Source organism: Lycium ferocissimum, chromosome 9 (assembly GCF_029784015.1).
Source record: "Lycium ferocissimum isolate CSIRO_LF1 chromosome 9, AGI_CSIRO_Lferr_CH_V1, whole genome shotgun sequence".
NCBI classification, from domain to species: domain Eukaryota; kingdom Viridiplantae; phylum Streptophyta; class Magnoliopsida; order Solanales; family Solanaceae; genus Lycium; species Lycium ferocissimum.
In genome coordinates, this window is record NC_081350.1 from 12,796,978 (window position 1) to 12,815,601 (window position 18,624).

An 18,624-nucleotide genomic window follows, 5' to 3' on the forward strand; every position below is an offset into this window, starting at 1 on the left:
TATCCCTTTCGTAACTCCGATAAAACTACGATCTCCGGAAAGTGTGAGGACTAGACGTATACGGTGAAAATCGTGTCAATGTATGACCGGTGAGTCCCGGGAGCGAGGTCGGTCAAATGAGCACGGCGTGTTCGGTCTTTCCTCGCAGGATATCGTACCGGATGCGGTGACTTTGAGACACGAAAAGCGTGTCCGTTGATCCGGGTATGCCGATCCAAACTCAACGTGTCCGTTAGTCCGGGTACACTGATTAAAACTCAACGTGTCCGTTGGTCCGGTTAACCGGTTGCGATGTTACCACGCGTCGAACCGTTACGCTATTTTATGCGCGCGTACGGATGTTAGCCCGTACGGTCCTATCTTATCTTTTTTAGGGTTTTTTTTATTCTTAAGGGATTTTGCATTGAATTCAAGGCCCATAAAGCATACCTATAAATAGAGGTCATTCTCCCACTTTTTGGGGTTAGCTTTTCAGATCCAACATTGTAATAGAAAAAATATATTGAAACTCTCTCTCTCTCTTTCTCTGTTATTGGTCCGGATTTGCGGTGTTCTTTAGCTTATCCATTCAGTAAAATATATTACTCAATATATATATATATATATGTCATACCCTATTTTAACCAGGGTCAAAATAGTTTACAACATCCCGGATAATTTCGAGATTAATTAAAGTTAGAAGCTTCTTTAATTATTTACGGTGAATTAGGGCACCTATGATAACTAAAGTAATTATCTAAAGTTGATTTGTTTTAAAGTCTACGAAATCAAAATTAAGGTAAGGGTTCAACTAACCTAGAGGGAAGGTATTAGGCATCCTCAAGGTTCCATTAACAATGGTTAATCCGACCAGACTTAAATGTAATTAGGCTAAATGTAAATATGGTATTTAAAAAAGCTGACTATGTAAATGTCCTTTGAGTTTTAAAGAAAATATAATAATATTATTTAAAATAATACTTGTAAATATTGCTAAGGCTTTAAGAAGATGTTACTTAGAACAAGACTTATACCAAATATAATGATCTTTGCATAAAAGGGAAATAGATATTGCTAAGGCTTTAGCTAAAAATACTATTTAAAGTAAGACTTACATAAAATATATAAGTAGAAGAAAATAGAGTTTACGCGACGTTTTAATAAATATTTATCATAATTCAAGTGGTGAGGCATTAATTGATTTCTACATTTTAGGGTATAGACAAAAACACAAAATAGCTGATAAGAGTTTTCTTTATCTTTATTAACTATACTTTTTTTTTAAAAAATATGCATATTGACTCAAACTTGGAGAGTTATTTATAAAATATATTTGATTTTATGTTTGCGTATTAGTGATGTTTCAAAATTTCGAAGATGATAAAGGTGGGTCATGATTCTTTAGCCCAAAATATGTAGTCATGCTATTTGAAAAATTAATTATTCTAATGAAAGTACATATTATAAATACTATAAATAGTTCAAAACATAAATAGAAGAGATGAAACTGGTGGCATTAGTTATTAGTTTTCTTAAATTAACTACATATTATTAAACTAAAGTCCCTCCCAATTCTGCTATGATTCATCTAAACCAAGAGTCAAAATAGAATAAAATGTTAGTCAAGACTAGGGCTGCGCATAAATACCGAAAATCGAAAAACCGAACCGAAACTTCAACAAACCGAACCGAACCGAACTAGTTTGGTTCGGTGTTTGTGTCCATCGTCAAAAAATCGAAAACGAAATAGCCGAACGAAGTTTCATAAAAAAAGCTTGAACCGAAAAACTGACAGCCTTTTCAAAATTTAATACATTACCCAAAAAATTAAAATAGTCCAGACCCATTAAGTTTAAAGCAAAAAAAACCCAATTGTAATAAATCTTCTTTTGCATTTGTATCCCAAATTTTCTACTTCAATTGAAAAAATCAAATATCCTTAACAAAGAAAGGTCACTAAGATGTCTCTTAGAATTAATATATGTCCTTTATGTGTTTTCTTAATTATTCTTACGGTATGTATATAACACCTAGTAATCTTATGTCATGATTTTAGTTTTTCGTTCTTGTGTATCCTGTTTGTTTGATTTTGATTTCAATTCATCAGTTTTATGTTTTATTGCTTTTGAGAATATGAATTAGTGTCAATGGAATCGCTTCTAATATTATATTAAAAAAACCGAACCGAACTTTAAAAAACCGAAACCGAAAGAACCGAACCGAACTAGTTTGGTTCGGTGTTCAATAATCCACCTTCAAAAAACCGAACCCGAAATAGCCAAACCGAAGTTTGATAAAACCGAACCGAAAAACCGAACGCCCACCCCTAGTCAAGACAACACAAGTTTAATTGTAATAAAGGCACAAGAAATATGAATAAATAGGCTCAGCCCATTTTGGGGCTGCGTGCCAATTTGTTTCCACTATTGGGCTTAGCCGAAAATTTTGTTCTTTGTGTAATTTGGTTGAAACGGGGGGGACGTCTTGAGGGGGAAAGGATTTCGTTGGGCCTTGGCCCGACACCGAATGCGGAAGACGAGTCCCTCGGACTCGTATGTGAGGTTCATGCATAAAAAGATATGAGAGAAAAAGATTAATATACGATCAATAAGGCTTAAACATGTAAAAATACAAATTCAAAGCAACTCCATAGATTATATATATATAGACTATGTATATTTAAGTATATTTCATGCATACACAGTCATAGGGATGTATTAGATACGCTAACATATATGAATTCAAATAAACCCAAAATCATCACGGCATTTCACACAGATCTGATCCTACACTCTTGAACCTTCCACGAGACAGTTTGAGGGCAGGAAAACAGCAAACCAATATTCCATAGGATACTTACTAAGTATAGCAGTCTATGAGCAACTTAACGACTTTAATGAACACTATGGACTGCCTCTGATTAATATATCAACAGCTTCCAAACAAGCAAAACCAATTGATATGTGTAAACTGGACAAAACGAAATAACATTCTTGACATGCAACTAATGTTTCAACATCAATCAGTCAATGACACACCCTTAAGATGCACATAGAATTTCCTAAGATATGCTTCACGTAGACAGAATTTGGGACTTGCATGTACAGTTCCCCTTAAATTTGTTTAAAGCAGGTATTTATCAACTATTTTAACTGAACGACCATATGACCTTGTGCAGCTATCAACAGCCGCATGACACTCCTAATAGGACGGACAGAATTCCAATGATATCTTGCTAAGCTAAATGGTCAACCTAGTAGTTCGTACCTGAACACATGATTTTGATGCAAGTAAAATGGACATGAGCCGTACGCATGTACTACCTTCATGAGACAACCCAATCCTATTAAATGATACTCTTAGCTAAACATAAGACATGCGATTTTATTCAAATGAAATGTGCACAATATAACCAAATAAGTTGGTAAACCTTTGAACGTGCGTTATTGATCATTCAAGCCTACAAGTTAGCCTTTAACACACATAGAGATGTGCTTGATTTATATAGGACTCTCCTAAGCTTAACTTAAGCTTAACTAACCAGAGAAGAAACTGAAATTTGTAAGCGGGTGGTCTAAACATGTGACTGATCCTTTACGAAAAGAAACCCCCGGCAACATCACTTTAATTTAGATTGAAGATGGCACGTATATAGCTAGGCAGTTGTTGATTAGCAAACCAAACATTTGCATCAAATAGGCATGATCAATCCAAACTAAAGATGATTGACCGGTTACTGAAATGTAGACTGGTCATTTGTATACTAACTAAACATGAGTGAAGATTTATTATAATGCAAACAAGAAGACAATCAGCCACAGGGGATTCAGCTATGTTAAGATGCTTAGCAGGATAAGAAACGAAATCAAACTGAACTAAACTAACACCAAAACTTATCAGAACCAACTTTGTGGACTAGGATAGAGACATTAAGGATACCATATTAGGCTAAGATAGATAGCCTTTGTTGCTTAAAGTTATTAATCCTGCTAGTCCAGCCAACTAAACCATATTTAGGTATGAAGTCATATCCAAAAAGGTGCAATCATGTATAAACATATGTTGACATTTTAATTAAGATCAAACGATACACGCCAACAGATCTGATACTTGTTTTAGGCATGATGAGCGATGCTAGGTTTGGTAAAGAATTCCAAGTAACGAGAAGCGACATCGTGTTAACAATAAACCATATAAGCAAACAAAAAGACGGAATGAAATAGCACACTATAAACCAAAGCTGAACCATCAGAATGCCATTATCGATATCATAGCGAGGCATCAATGGATAGAAATTCTTTATATATCTTAACCAATTTGTAACTTATCAATGAATCATATAGGTGAATCATATTTGAGTTACTTCATATGCCAGCCGACTTGGCTAGATTTGGATTTCGACAATGATTAAGTTAAATGGCAACGGAGACGAGACGATGTCTAACTTAAACTAACATACACTTAGTGAAATAGCGACTACCTACACCAAAAAAAGAAACGATTGAACCCGCCATAAGCAACCGTGTAATCGACCAATCTCATTCGAATTATTCATTCGGTTGTCAGCTTGATGGCCGAGGCAAGTTTGAAAAGAACTATTAGAATTAAGCATGAAACTTTAAACCAAAGCACTGACTTGATATTTGGATAAGCTCACTCGACATCTATTTAACAATTACAAAGAAGGAATGCCAAGTTCACGTACGGAGGTCACTTATTTTTACCATATCTATTATAGTTCATGTATATATACCAAGTTGTCAAGTTAACAAACTCCATATCCAAGCTCAAAAGGTTTGCCATACTGACACATAACCAAATTCAAAACATCTTCATCTGCATATCCGTAATAAATACTTTTAAAAGCTATCAGACCCAATCTAGATAACTTGGATCTTGCTTTAAATTGATATTTAAGCACACAGCAATTTAACTTATCACATGCTATCACTAATTGGTATAATCATCTTCGGATAAACTTACGAACACATAAATACGAAATTAAGCGGATTGAATTGAGACATAAACGGCTAAACTACATTAACTCTTTGAAGTGAAATTAAACCACTGAATAAAACATGAACCTCTAGATATCTTAACTATTAAAGCGAAACTAAACTAACTAGAGGGAAGTTGTTCCACCTTTCCGAGTGCGGCGAAGTGGGTTTTGAATCTCCGATCTATGCTACGAACACTTGTCCGTCAGGAGCTTGCGATTAGTAAGCCAACGCAAACGAAAAAACAGCGTGGTATTCTTCTCGATATTCAACACGGTTACGATTACGGATTCGGGAATCCTTTCTTTTCCGATCTTGTTCCTCTTTTTTAGGGATCTTCCGTCTCTCTCTCTCTCTCTCTCTTTATAGAGCGAGAGAGAGAGAGGAGCGAGAGAGAGAGAGAGAGAGAGAGAGAGAGAGAGAGAGAGTGAGAGTGGAATGGGGGAGAGGAGGGGGAGCGGCGTGGTGGAGAGAAGATGACGATGAAAGAGGGAGAGAAGAGAGGCGGGGGGGGGGGGTGCGGCTAAGGAGATGAAAAAGAGAGAAGATTAGGGATTAGTTTTAGGTGGAGCTGATGAGATGAAAAAAAGGGAGTGGGCCGGTCGGGTCGGGTCAGACGTTATTGGGCTGGCCCGGTATAAGGAATGATGTGGGCTGATCATTGTCTGGGTAGTTTAGGCAGATGTGGGCTCAATTTTTATGGCTTTCTCCTTTCAACTTAATTCTTTTTTGGGCTACTTAGTAATTAACTTCTACAACTCCTAAGTAATTAACTTGTATATATTATGATGAAAATTAGTGATTAATATGTAGAAAATAAGGATTTAATAAAGTGTTGACTTATAATTAATTTAACGACTCCAAATCCAGAAATGAAATGATGACAAATCATAAAAGTTGTAATAAAGTAATACTATTAATATTGATAGTAGAATAATGAAAATGAAAGTAATAATATTAATAGTAGTAAAAATAGAAGAGAAAAATAAAATATTTAGATTTAATTAATTTAAAAGCCCAAGGAAATAAACTGAAATAAAGGAGGGACAAAATTGGGTGTCAACAATATATATATATACTGTAACAAACGAATCTATTGTCACTTTCGTCAACCAAATAGATTAAAATGCATCCACATATCCTATACCTCACTTACTAATTTAATTGTTACCAAATTCGAGGTAAACAACTATACTGTTGTCAAACAAGTTTAGCATATATGAATAAAAAGATTCTTATCATTAGGCATGTTATTATCGAAGTTCACAAAGTCCTCTATTTTTGGATAAGATTCAATGAGTCATATCTCCCATTATGCAACCACCTTCATTTCCTTCTGATGCATAATAATTCACATTTTAAGTTATCAAACTTAAGATAGAAGAAGTATCACTAGTCAGCTATTGCTTATCAACATTGTATGTGGCCAGCTCTTTCATAACCTACTCATACTTTGCTGAAAAACTTATGACCGAAATAAGCCATTATTTAAACCAATTCACCAAAATAATACTTTTTTAAAAAAATTTACAGAATTAGAATAAACGTATTAGGTAATATTTTATTTAAAAAATCTAACGGGCAAAAAAGTTAGTGGTTGACGGTGTTAAAGGATAATACGTACTTGTGAATAACATTTTACCCTTAATACGTAACTGAGAGTAACGACTCTAAGAATATATGCACCAACAACTTTTGTACGAAATCTGACAATGATTGATTTTAAAGTCGTAACCCAAAGTTACGAATTCAGGCTAAAACGTAACCGACAGTAACGTTTCTACAATGATCCAGTGAGCTGAGTTTAATATTTTGATTTCAAAAGAATGAGATAGATCATTGTCATCCAGTGAACTTATGACAGTGCAGGCTAAAAGAATTATAAAAAAGATAAATATGTCATATTTCATTTTATTTGTATTAATTTAATTAGATACGAAATTTTAAGAAAATAAAAAAACTTTTAAATTTTGTGGTTTTAATAAATATATTATTATATTTCTTATATAACTTTAAACCTATTATGTTATATGTCGAAATAAAAATAATAGTATTAAATATAAAAAGTGTATTTAAAGAAAATACATAAATTGAATCGGAGTGAATCTTAAAAGACCCACATTATAATGTTCATACGTACAGATTAGCTGTGTTTCATGGCTTAAACATGACATATGAATTGTCATCATAATTTTAATGTGAATTACAATTCAACGATAAAATATGTACTAATGTACATGTAGTTTTTTGTGACGTATATAAGTGAGATATCATACGTATAAAACCAATCAAAATTCTTATGCAAAAACTTGAGTTTTTTTTACTACAAGTATAATTGATTGGACAAATTTTCTTAAATATCTATAACTAAGACCAAATTCACTGTCAATTTTTTCTAAAGTGTATAGACTTTCCAAATAAAGGAACACTCTCAAACACCATATACATAATATGTTCTAAATATAGGCGGAGCTATGATTTAAAATTTCGGCATTATGAACTCATCATCAAATGGACAGCTCGTTTTACTAATTTGTTTACAATTAAAATGGCTATAATAAAAGTGATTATCTCATTCTTTCGAGCCCAAATGATTAAACTCGTTCACTGGATCATTGTAGAAACGTTACTGTCAGTGACGTTTTAGCCTGAAATCGTTACTTTGGGTTACGACTTTAAAATCAATCAATGTCAAATTTCGTACAAAAGTTGGCCTTGCCTGGATTCTTAGAGTCGTTACTTTCAGTTACGTATTAATGATAAAACGTTACTCACAAGTACGTATTATCCTTTAACACCGTCAACCACTAACTTTTTTGCCCTTTAAATTTTTGAAATAAAATAATGTCTAATACGTTACTGCAGAATACGTTTATTCTAGTTCTGTAAATTTTCAAAAAAATGTATTATTTTGATAAATTGTTTTAAATAATGGCTTACTTCGGTCAAAAATTCAAACTTATTAGAGTACAATAGAAAAAGGAGAATAAATAACTCATGTAGAAATGAATATTATTGCAAGTTGAAAAGAGGAACCATGTCTAGCTTGCTTCCATATGCCATTTGCACCGAGTATGAGAATGTCATGTTTAATTTATTATGTACATTTTATAAAATGATAAAGTAACGTTCTTTCCTTGTGATATATTTGAGATAATGGAAATTTAATTTCCACTATATTTCCTAAAATTTCTAGTTCCTGTTGGCTCTTTATTTGCTCGTCCTGAGTCACTATCTTAATTAACCTGGCTAATTCATTTTATTTTGAGCATAATTCACTCTCACAATCGATAGGAGAGCAAAATAACCGGCCTAGAAACACATTGAGGGATGGGGCTCCTCTCCATTTTCACTCTCTCCATTTTCCCCAAGTTCCTATTTGGATGAAAGACACATGTGATAGTTAATAATTAATTATTGAACTCTAATTGCCCAAATCAAGGTCCTAACCATAGTTAGAATAACAAATATTTTCTTTATTTACTCCAAAAAATTTGACAATCCCAAAATTCTAACTAAAACATTATCTCACCCATAAATTAATCGTAAATTTTTTTTCTTTTCCTATTTATTATGCGCTCTTCTTTTTTTTTTTTTTTTTGCTTCTTTTGAACAATTTTTTTTCTGTACAGTTCTTCTTAATTTTCCCCCCTACGTCCATCTGGATATGTTCCCAATTTTTTTTTTTTTTTTTGTATACTTCGTGCTTTAATTTTAATTCAAGAAAAGAAAATTTATAAGTCATTTATATGACACATAATAAATAGGAAAGAAAGAAAATTTTTGGATTAATTTATAGGCGAGATAATGTTTTAGCTAGAATTTTGGGATTGTCAAATCTTTTTAGAGTAAATAAAGAAAATATTTGTTATTCTAACTATGGTTGGGACCTTGATTTGGGAAATTAGATCTCAACCATTAATTATTAACTATGACATGTGTCTTTCATCCAAATAGGAACTTGGGGAAAATGGAGAGAGTAGAAATGGAGAGGAGCCCCATCCCACGTTGAGGCCACTTAAATATTAGTAACTCTTCGAGCCTAATAAAATATTTTGAAGACACGTCTGGACTAAAAAAGAAAGAAAAAAGAAAAAAGAAAAAAGAAAAAAGAGACAAGGTTAGTAAAAGTTTCATTTCTTACTAGCTTAGATTATAACGAAATTATATTGCATAATCACTGGTCGATGGGCTATTAAGTACTATAAATATAAGTTTCCACCACAAGATGAGGAAAAATTCAAGCTGAAAAATATCAAGGGCCTTAAAATTCATAACACTGGGTATAATTAGATCAAATTGTTGATAAGCTTTCAATGATTTGAAAAGGCATCTTCACGTATTATTTTTATTTTGGATCAAAGAGAAATATTGCATATTTATTACTATTTGATTCTAAGAATATGAACATGTAGTCTATGTCAGCGTTTGTTTGTTTTCCAAACCCTTTGGTACCTCCAATCATACGGAGCCAAGTATATTATTATTCCAAGATACCAACATTACCATGACAACATCCTTACATGTTGGAATGAGACTTCTCATTAAAAAACGTTCTAAACAAATGGCTTTAAAAAGTCAACACATTCAAAATAATGCAAGATGTCCAATTCATCTTTGGATTAAGTTACCAGCTCAAAAAGCTAAACTTCCCATTTGGTCATCCAAATTATACTCTTTTCCAAGGTTTAACTTACTACTCCAAACATCCTTAGGCTTCTACTTGGAAATTAAGATCATAAATTGATTGTCTATAAGCTGAGGTGTTAAGGTGAAGAAATAAAATGCAGTCAGCAATCTTTTGTTACCATTTTTTTAAAATAAATTTTGTTAAAAAGAGGACAAATCAACCTTTTATTAAATAATTAGAGTTTACGTATGCTAATCCTACTAGGGTACAACTCAGATGCCCCTTAAACTGAATCTTGGGGTAGTCTCAAATAATATATCACAATTAAGAAAGTGAATTATTGAACCTGAATGAGAATTTTTCTCTTCCTTGGGAGCCACAACAATTTTTCCAGAATATATTAATCCCATTTTTAACTCCTTGAAAAGGTCTAAGAATCTCTTTATATAAAGGATTCTCTTTCTGCACAAATAAGGAAAAAAAAAAAAAGGAATAGAAAAGAGCAGTTGACACACAATGGGTATCTGTATATCCACTGCATCTTTAGAGATTCATGCTGTTGATTTTGGCAATGAAAATGTGGTTCATTATCAAGACAACAACAACGGGTACCAACAAGTTGGTTCTGTTTTTTCTCAACAAGGAAGCAAAGGACTTAATCAAGACTCTGCTATTCTCTATCAGGTTTGTCATCAATCCTCTTTCATTTGCATGTCCAGTGAGTTTTATTACAGAACTGAAAGGTATGTTCAAATTCATTATATGGGCTACCTAAAAATGGAAACTTTCGTTTTATGGCAGGGGTATGGTGTAGAAAATGGAGCTTTCGGAGGAGTTTTCGATGGGCATGGAGAGAATGGACATATAGTCAGCAAGTTAGTTATGAATAAACTGCCATCTTTGCTTCTGAAACAGATAGCCTCTCTGCCAAGAATCACTTCTCTGGGCAAGAATTTTAACAAGTGGAAAGAGGCTTTTCTGAGTTCCTTTAAGTTGATGGACAAAGATATTAGAAGTATAGAGAAATTGGACTGTTCTTGCAGTGGAACAACTGCTGTGGTTGCTATAAGACAGGTAATGAGAAAGTCTTTCTCTGATCATCCAGAGATCAGAACGTCATTTAGATTTCAGCAAAGGTTTTGGAGAATCTAATATAGAAATGTTTTATATGTTACAGGAGGATGATCTGATTATCGCTAATCTTGGTGATTCTAGAGCTGTACTAGGAAGAAAGTCGGAGGAGGGAGTAATTGAGGCTGTTCAGTTAACTACTGATTTGAAGCCTAGCCTGCCTTGTAAGACTCTTAATTCTTCCTGACTATTGACATTATACTTGGCACAGTTCAGTCCCAAAATGTACTTACTGAACTGTTTGATGCAGCTGAAGCAGAAAGAATAAGAAATTGTGATGGCAGAGTGCTAGCACTTCAAGAAGAGCCACATATAAAGAGAGTGTGGTTACCCCATGTAGACGTTCCCGGATTAGCCATGTCTAGAGCTTTTGGAGATTTCATGCTCAAAAACTATGGCATAATCTCTAAGCCTGATGTCTCCTATCACCATATATCTCCCCATGATCAGTTTCTCGTTCTAGCAACCGATGGGGTAAGCCTACTTTAACTATGTACTACTACTATTATTTTATTCTGTTTGAGGTCTTCTTTTCTCTGTTTCTACAACACCTGACCTACCCTTTTTTTAATTGTAAAATAGGTGTGGGATGTGCTGAGCAACGACCAAGTTGTGTCAATAGTATGTGCAGCAAATAATGCAGCCGCAGCCTCAGAGGCAGTGGTACAGGCTTCTTTAGATGCATGGAAACAGAAGTTTCCTAACAGCAAGAGAGATGATTGCACTGCAATCTGCCTGTTCTTGCATCAACAAGCACCTCTGCAAAATAGTACTTGAAGCCAAAGCTATATACAAGTTCATTGTGCTTACACGTAATCGACTATCTGTCGTGCTGGAGTTGCGAAAGTTTGGGTGATGCTATTTCTATTTAGCAGTGTAGATAACACGTAAACAACTATCTGTCAGATTTTAAATTCAATGTAGAAATTTTGGAGACAAATGTATGTAGACTACAAAGTCGTGAGATGAAAGTAAAGCGTTTTCTTTTGCTTTTTAAAAAACATATACAAACATTTTGTTTACATATTGCGCAGTCATTTATCTGATAAGACCCTTCAGGTCGAGCAATAAACAAGGAGAAAGAGAAACCGAAAAATGAAAGGAGCTGCTTCACCATATCATTACTTGTTATCGACAAAAATCAAAAACCTTAGGCACCAGGCAATACTTCAAAATTATGGCCAAGATTTTTGAAGTTTTAATCAAAAGAATATACAGACAAAAATCAAACCTTAATGTAGCAATCAATACGACTTGCTTCTCTCCACTCTTCTAAAAAAATTGCTATACTTTAATCTGATTTGGAACAATTTCAGGCCACTGCAAAGATACGTATTTACTCTTTTGAATTAGATGGAAAAAAACGACAGGGAAGAGAATGGATGCAAAAGTTCACAAGTGAATTCAGCTTGAAATCCCGTCATATCAGGCTTTTAAAAAATCAAGTTGATTCATTTATCAGATTCCCTAGTCTAAGCTGATCGCCATTTGCAACTCACATCAACTCTATACATCTTTCAGATCACCTTATCGCAGCATATTATATGAGCTATTCTCAAAACAAGCTTCTTCATTTTGGAGCAGTTCTTGCTTGAGCTTATCCTACTTCAATTGCTTCTGATTTTTTTTTTTTTGGGGGGGTTGGGGGGGGGGGTGGGGGTGATGAAGCATTAATGAACATGGGTATATACACATAATATGAGAACAAAGGAAAGGATCGGCGATTTAAATTATGTATGCAACTGTGTACAAAACACAGCATGCTGTGCTGGAAAGATCACTAACATTACGAGAAACAGCTCCATGAGGCCTTTATTAAAGGTCTATTTATTCTTTTGTTTGATGGAAGGTAGAACAAAAACCTTCAGCATTGTCGAAAATAATCATGCTTACTGAACCTGATGATGGAATTCATGATCTTCCAGGTTGTGTGATAAAAGTGTTACATGCACAGGGGACAAATATAAACTAAATAAACAGTAAAGAATTATGACCCACCACAAACTCCTTCCCTTTCAACATTATCTCTTTGTATACATTTAGATCTCGCACTTCAAGGATTCTACATAATATTCCAACCACCTGTTCGGAAACGCCTGCCATCGACCTGTAAATTTTACAGCAGCATCATCAACTAATCACAACTGGAAACCATGAAAGGGAAACTCAAGAATCATATAAAAATGGTTTCAACAAACAAGATTCTCTTTGAGAAAGAGGACAGCAAAATAGGAAACTTATATGGAAAGTGCTAGAATTTCAGCAAAGCATGAGACTGGAGGTTGGAAATGGGAACAGAATCAGGTTTCGGACAAATTTATGGTTAAGGGGAGGAGAATTAACCTTGTTACTAATAAAATTTGTACAGTTGCATAATGTTAGGTGAATCTCACAAATGGTCACACAACTATACAACTGTAGTTTGTTTTGCACCAAAGTCACTCAATTTTCTTTTGTAACTTACAAGTCGCAAAGACGGTAACCTTGGTGGCCAAATGGTGCACAAGTGCAACAAAACTATGTTTATTCAATTTACGATAAAAATACACGGTATTTACCAAAAGGGGTTCCAAAAATTTATATACAAAAGGTATATCGCGGGGCCGATCCACGATATACCCCAAAGTTTTTTTCAAGTTGCCGAGCCAATCAACGAAAAATTAAAAAAAAATATTTGAACGTATTGATCTTTTTATCCACGTTTTATGCTTCTAAAGTTTTTTTTTTTTTTTTTTTTTTTTAGCAGCACTAAAAAAAAAAAAATTGGTAAACTTTTTTTTTTTGCAACACTTAGTGACTACCAATGATTAATCGTGTGTGAAGACAGAGAAATACTGAGGACGAAGAAGAAGTATGATTCTTTTTCTCCTTTTTGATTTCTTCCTTTCTCTCTTTTGTTGCCTTTTTCAAAAATGGAATGGCCGATCATGAATTCTATGACGTTTTTAAGACCTCACTAAGCGCCAACCACTTTTCCAACGTGGGGTTTCATTCCTCTCGGCCGGGCTCTCGCGTGTCCGGATTTCGTATCATATAGAACACGATATTTTTTTTGCGTACAAAATCTTTTCTGAAATACATCAATGATACGTAGACGTTCATCGTCATTTTAGGGGTTCATAAAGGTGCCCGAAGTAAGTTTTGTTTGAAAAAACTTAGTGTTTGACTGTAAGGTTATTTTAGTCAACTTTATATGTCGAGAAAATTAATCAGCTTTATTTTTAAAAATTGAAACCGCAGAAGTGAAATTGACATTCACAGATACATTACCCTGTGATTTTTACGTTGAAATCTATTGCGTATCATCATCTTATAAGTAAATAAAACTGAAAATTTCACGCCAATTTGGGGGAAAATCGAAATTGAATGGGATAAAAGGAGTTTTTTTTTTAAAATCGGCTCTTCCAAACCGCCTTGCGGCCGTTTGTCCGCATAGATCTCGAAAAAAAATGCATCAATTCAAAAAAAAAAAAACGCTAACGGACGTCCGAGCGTAAAGTTATGACCATCTAAAGTTTGACCACTTTACAACTAGTTTTTCTCCCTATATCTTTTAGAATTATATTTATATTCAAAATAATGTTTTGTCGTGATTAAAAAATAACACACTTAAATCAAAACATTAAAAAACAAAACACTTAAACCTTAAACAAAACTTAATGCAAAACCTTTTCAACCCCTAAAATGACTATCCGAACGTCTAAGTATCCTTGATGTATTGAGCCTACATCATTGTACCTAAAAAATAAGTTCTATATAAAATATTGACGTTTCGGAATCTTCACACACGACTAATCATTGGTCAAAGTATGAAAAAACACTAAATTTTTTCAAACAAAACTTCAAAGTTTTCAACCCCTAAAATGACGATCCGAACGTCTACGTATCCTTGATGTATTGAGCCTACATTATTGTACGAAAAAAATATAAGGTTCTATATAAAATATTGATGTTTGAGTCTTCACACACGATTAATCATTGGTCAAAGTATGAAAAAACACACTAAGTGTTGCAAAAAAAAAAAAGTTTACCAATATTTTTTTTTAGTTCAAAAAAAAAAAAAAAACTTAGAGGTAAAAAAATCATTATTTTACAAAAATATTTGTAAAACGAATAACAAAATATATTGTATAACGTGGATCATCCGCGTTATACGTTCAAATTTTTTTTTTTTTTAATTTTTCGTTGATTGGTCTACTTTGACTAAAAAAAAACTTTGGGGTATACGTGGATTACGATATACCCCTTTTAATATATAAATTTTTGGACAACCCCTTTTGGTAAATTGTATTTTTTTTTTTGAGTGCCAAAACTATGTTTATTCAATTTACGATAAAAACAAACTCAAATAAAATCCATCTATAGGTTTGAATATTGTTCAAGTTGGAACGAACTCACAAATAGAGAGCAAGTACTTTGCCTTTGATCTTTTTATCATGCTTGATGCTTCCAAATAGCAACCCCATAAAATCTACAAATGGCAAATACACTATACTGACTATAAATAAACATGTAGAAACAGAGAAAATAGAGATGAAACAATTAAAACCGTCGAATGCGTATAGCAATGTCTTGTGGTGAGCGCCTAAACAGTGGGGTTTCATTTTCACGTTTACCCCATTTTGTGCTGGTCTTGAATTTTTGCTCCCCGTAACAAAATCTTTTCATGAAATAAGTTCATGTTTTCACACCATAATATTTCATAAATTATGCTCCGCATTCTTAAAAAAATTTATGCCCACATTCTTAAACAACTTATACCTCGACAAGCATCACTTCGATTTTGACAGGCAAAACAAGTAACTGGAGATTTATATACTTCGAACTAGGCTTCGGTTTGGGCCATTTGAACAAACTAGGTGTTGGCTTAACCCATTAATTGGGCTGGATTTGGTAAGTGAATAGCTTAGTCTAGGCCCATTACTCTACATCCCTTTCTTTCGGCCGAAGTGCACACATATCTGAATTTGAGACCACAATTTAAGTCATATCTGTAATTCGTAAGGATTTTTTAAATCTATCCACTTTGAAACAACTTTAAACACGCAGTGTCTGAAATTTGAAGGCTAGGCACAGATAACTGAATTTCAGTCATTTTAGCTTGAATTTTAGGCACATATCGATGAAGTTCAATCATTTTTGTATGAACTTCAGACAACTGTCTGAACTCAGTCATATGTGACTTTGGATTTTTTTATAGGTTTTGTCAAAGCTTAACTTCAAACACCGCATGTCTGAAGTTATTCTGGGATGGATAAATGTGCAAAACAAATTTTTAAAAAATAAGTACATGTTAGATAGTGATGTCCAAATAAGATACCTCGTGGAGTTTTTACCTTTCTTTTCCTAAAACTTCTTCAAGTTTTTGCACGAATTTCCCTTCAAATGCGCTGGTCTTTAATTTTTGTCCTTATATCTGTGGTTTTTAATTTTTTTTTTCCCTTACCACTTAATGAAATATCCAGACCTGTTTCGCGCAACATAAGTTTTATAACATTTATCTTCGAAAACTGAACTTTTGCTTTGCCCGGCATAAGATCTGGAGGAATTAACTTATGCGGCATAAGTTATGTAGTATTTTCGGAATTTGTTGTAGTGTTCAGATGCGGGAGTTATGCTTTTTGTGTCATATGTAGTTTATCATTTTTTGAGTTTAATAACATCCCTATTTTTGTGGAGTTTGATGTGTATTTGGCCATCTTTATGTTGAGTTTTGAAAGTCTTGTCATGTCCGGCATACAATTGTGAGGTATTACGTTACTTCACCTACAGATGCCCCCAATTTATAAGTATAAACAGAGAAAAACATTAATCTCTGTTTATAGTTTTTTTTTTTTTTAATTAATGTTTACAATATATTCTTTTTCATCTTGTGCGGGTAACTTATAGTGGTTTTGCTATTTGTAACATTCAAAATTATTTTAATCCCTAATCTCCCCAATATTTGATTTCCTTGATTTGTACCGGTCCACTCCAATGGACAAAAAAGCGTACAATAACGATGTGATGACATGACAAAACCAGTATAATAAGTGACAAGAAATTTCTCGTACAGCAATGCATATTTGTATTGCAATTGTCAAATTCTTGACATATTTTCGTGAGTTCTTATGGTTGTTACCTTTGAATTCTACGTCGTCCACATCAGTCCCTTGGTACGTCTCTTATGTTGGCACAAAGGAGTTTGAACTCCTATAAATTTCTCATGCACCAATATAATTCATAGAACTCAATAGTCCAATTCACCTATTTGTCTGTTTTCTTTGTTCACCACAAAACACAATACAATGATATTTAGGTACAATATTGGTCTCGTATTTCTTGTTGTGCTCTCAATTTGGGCCAGCATTGAAGGTCGTGGAATTTCTAGATTCTTAACTGAAGAAACGGTAGGGACCAAATGGGCTGTTCTAGTTCTTTGGTTCTAATGGATGGTGGAATTACAGGCACCAGGTTCTCATTGATTCAAACTACATTTTTCTTTAAATTGTCTAGTTTTCTAATAAAAATAGTTTTGCAAATCTTTGTAATATTATAATAGTCTTTACGATAGTTAAATGCCATTATCAGCAACTATATAAATAATTGAACATCCCGTCACAAGTATAAATTACTAAATCATTCTTGTTCCGAGAACTGAGTGATGACTGATGGAGTTGCTATGTTTTATCATACAACTATGGTGTTTAATGTATTCTCATTTAAACTCCTCTATTGCCCTACCCCTCCCAATTTATTTTAGAGAACATATTTTATATGCTTAAGAAGAGGTAAGTTACACGTACTTACAGGTTACAAATGCACTTTAGTCCTCTAGATGTAATATCTAAGAAAATCATTTACACCATGTGACGGACTTTGTTTTAAAAATTAAATTCCCCTTCAACTTTGGATAATAGATATTTCCTCCCACATATCTCAAATGAGCTTTTTAAATGCCTATTTTGCCCTCTATATTAGCAACATATATCACCCCCTCTCTTTACTTTTTCAATATCATGATGATTTGCTCTTTTCTAAAATCTATGTTATGGACTTACTATATAATAAACAAATTTCATTTTCAAAATGACAAAAAATGAAAATAGGAATCAATTAAGCATATACATCATTGCATGGCATAGCGAAATCTGAATGTTATATCTTAATTTCTTTGGCCATTGAATGATTTCAGGCTGATGTGTGTCATGCTTATCAAATACTCAAGAAAGGGGGTCTTAAAGACGAGAATATCATTGTATTCATGTACGATGATATTGCCAACAATACTGATAATCCCAGACCTGGAGTCATCATCAATAATCCACATGGCCAAGATGTTTACAATGGTGTTCCTAAGGTTAGTGTACTTTTTTCTCTTTCGAGCAATTCAATCCCTCGATTTTTTTTATAAGGTTGGAATTAATGTGTGCTAATGGGGTTATTATTTATGTTGAGGCAGGATTATATAGGTGAAGATGTTAATGCTGACAATTTTTACAATGTTATCCTTGCGAACAAAAGTGGTATAGTTGGGGGAAGTGGGAAAGTTTTGAACAGTGGTCCAAATGACCATATCTTCATCTACTATACCGATCATGGTGGCCCTGGTATTGTCTGTAAGTAGCTTCCTCACACATAGTGTTCCTCTGTACTTCAATCTGCTTAATCTTTTCTTAGTTTTCTGGTTTCAAATTGAGTCGTCGTAATTAATTCACCTACAATTATCAGCAATGCCCACGGGAGTTGTCTATGCAAACGATCTGATAAACGTGTTGAAAAAGAAGCATGCTTCTGGAACGTATAGTAAACTGGTAACTTGCATCGTTGTTTCAGCATTAAAAGGCCTTCGTTTCCTGGGACAAAAAGGAAAATAGTGAAATCCGAGGTGTAATTTTATGTTGGATG

The 18,624-nt window shown here is 33.6% G+C and overlaps 1 protein-coding gene, 1 long non-coding RNA gene and 1 pseudogene across 2 annotated transcripts; 2 read left to right on the forward strand and 1 right to left on the reverse strand.

Moving 5' to 3' along the window:
- Positions 1–9,484: 9,484 nt before the first annotated feature.
- Positions 9,485–12,365, forward strand: LOC132069222 (probable protein phosphatase 2C 72). The gene is made up of 5 exons (XM_059462638.1): positions 9,485–10,290; positions 10,408–10,680; positions 10,784–10,901; positions 10,988–11,211; positions 11,320–12,365. The coding sequence occupies exons 1-5, from the start codon at positions 10,123–10,125 to the stop codon at positions 11,512–11,514; spliced, it is 978 nt and encodes a 325-aa protein (XP_059318621.1). The 5' UTR covers positions 9,485–10,122; the 3' UTR covers positions 11,515–12,365.
- A 30-nt stretch (positions 12,366–12,395) lies between these two features.
- Positions 12,396–15,935, reverse strand: LOC132069223 (uncharacterized). The gene is made up of 2 exons (XR_009417704.1): positions 15,354–15,935; positions 12,396–12,844 (listed from the first exon to the last, which is right to left on the reverse strand). It is a non-coding gene; the product is annotated as an uncharacterized LOC132069223 (long non-coding RNA).
- Positions 15,936–16,554: 619 nt separating this feature from the next.
- LOC132029656 (vacuolar-processing enzyme-like) overlaps positions 16,555–18,624 on the forward strand; it is a 57,728-nt pseudogene continuing 55,658 nt past the window's right edge.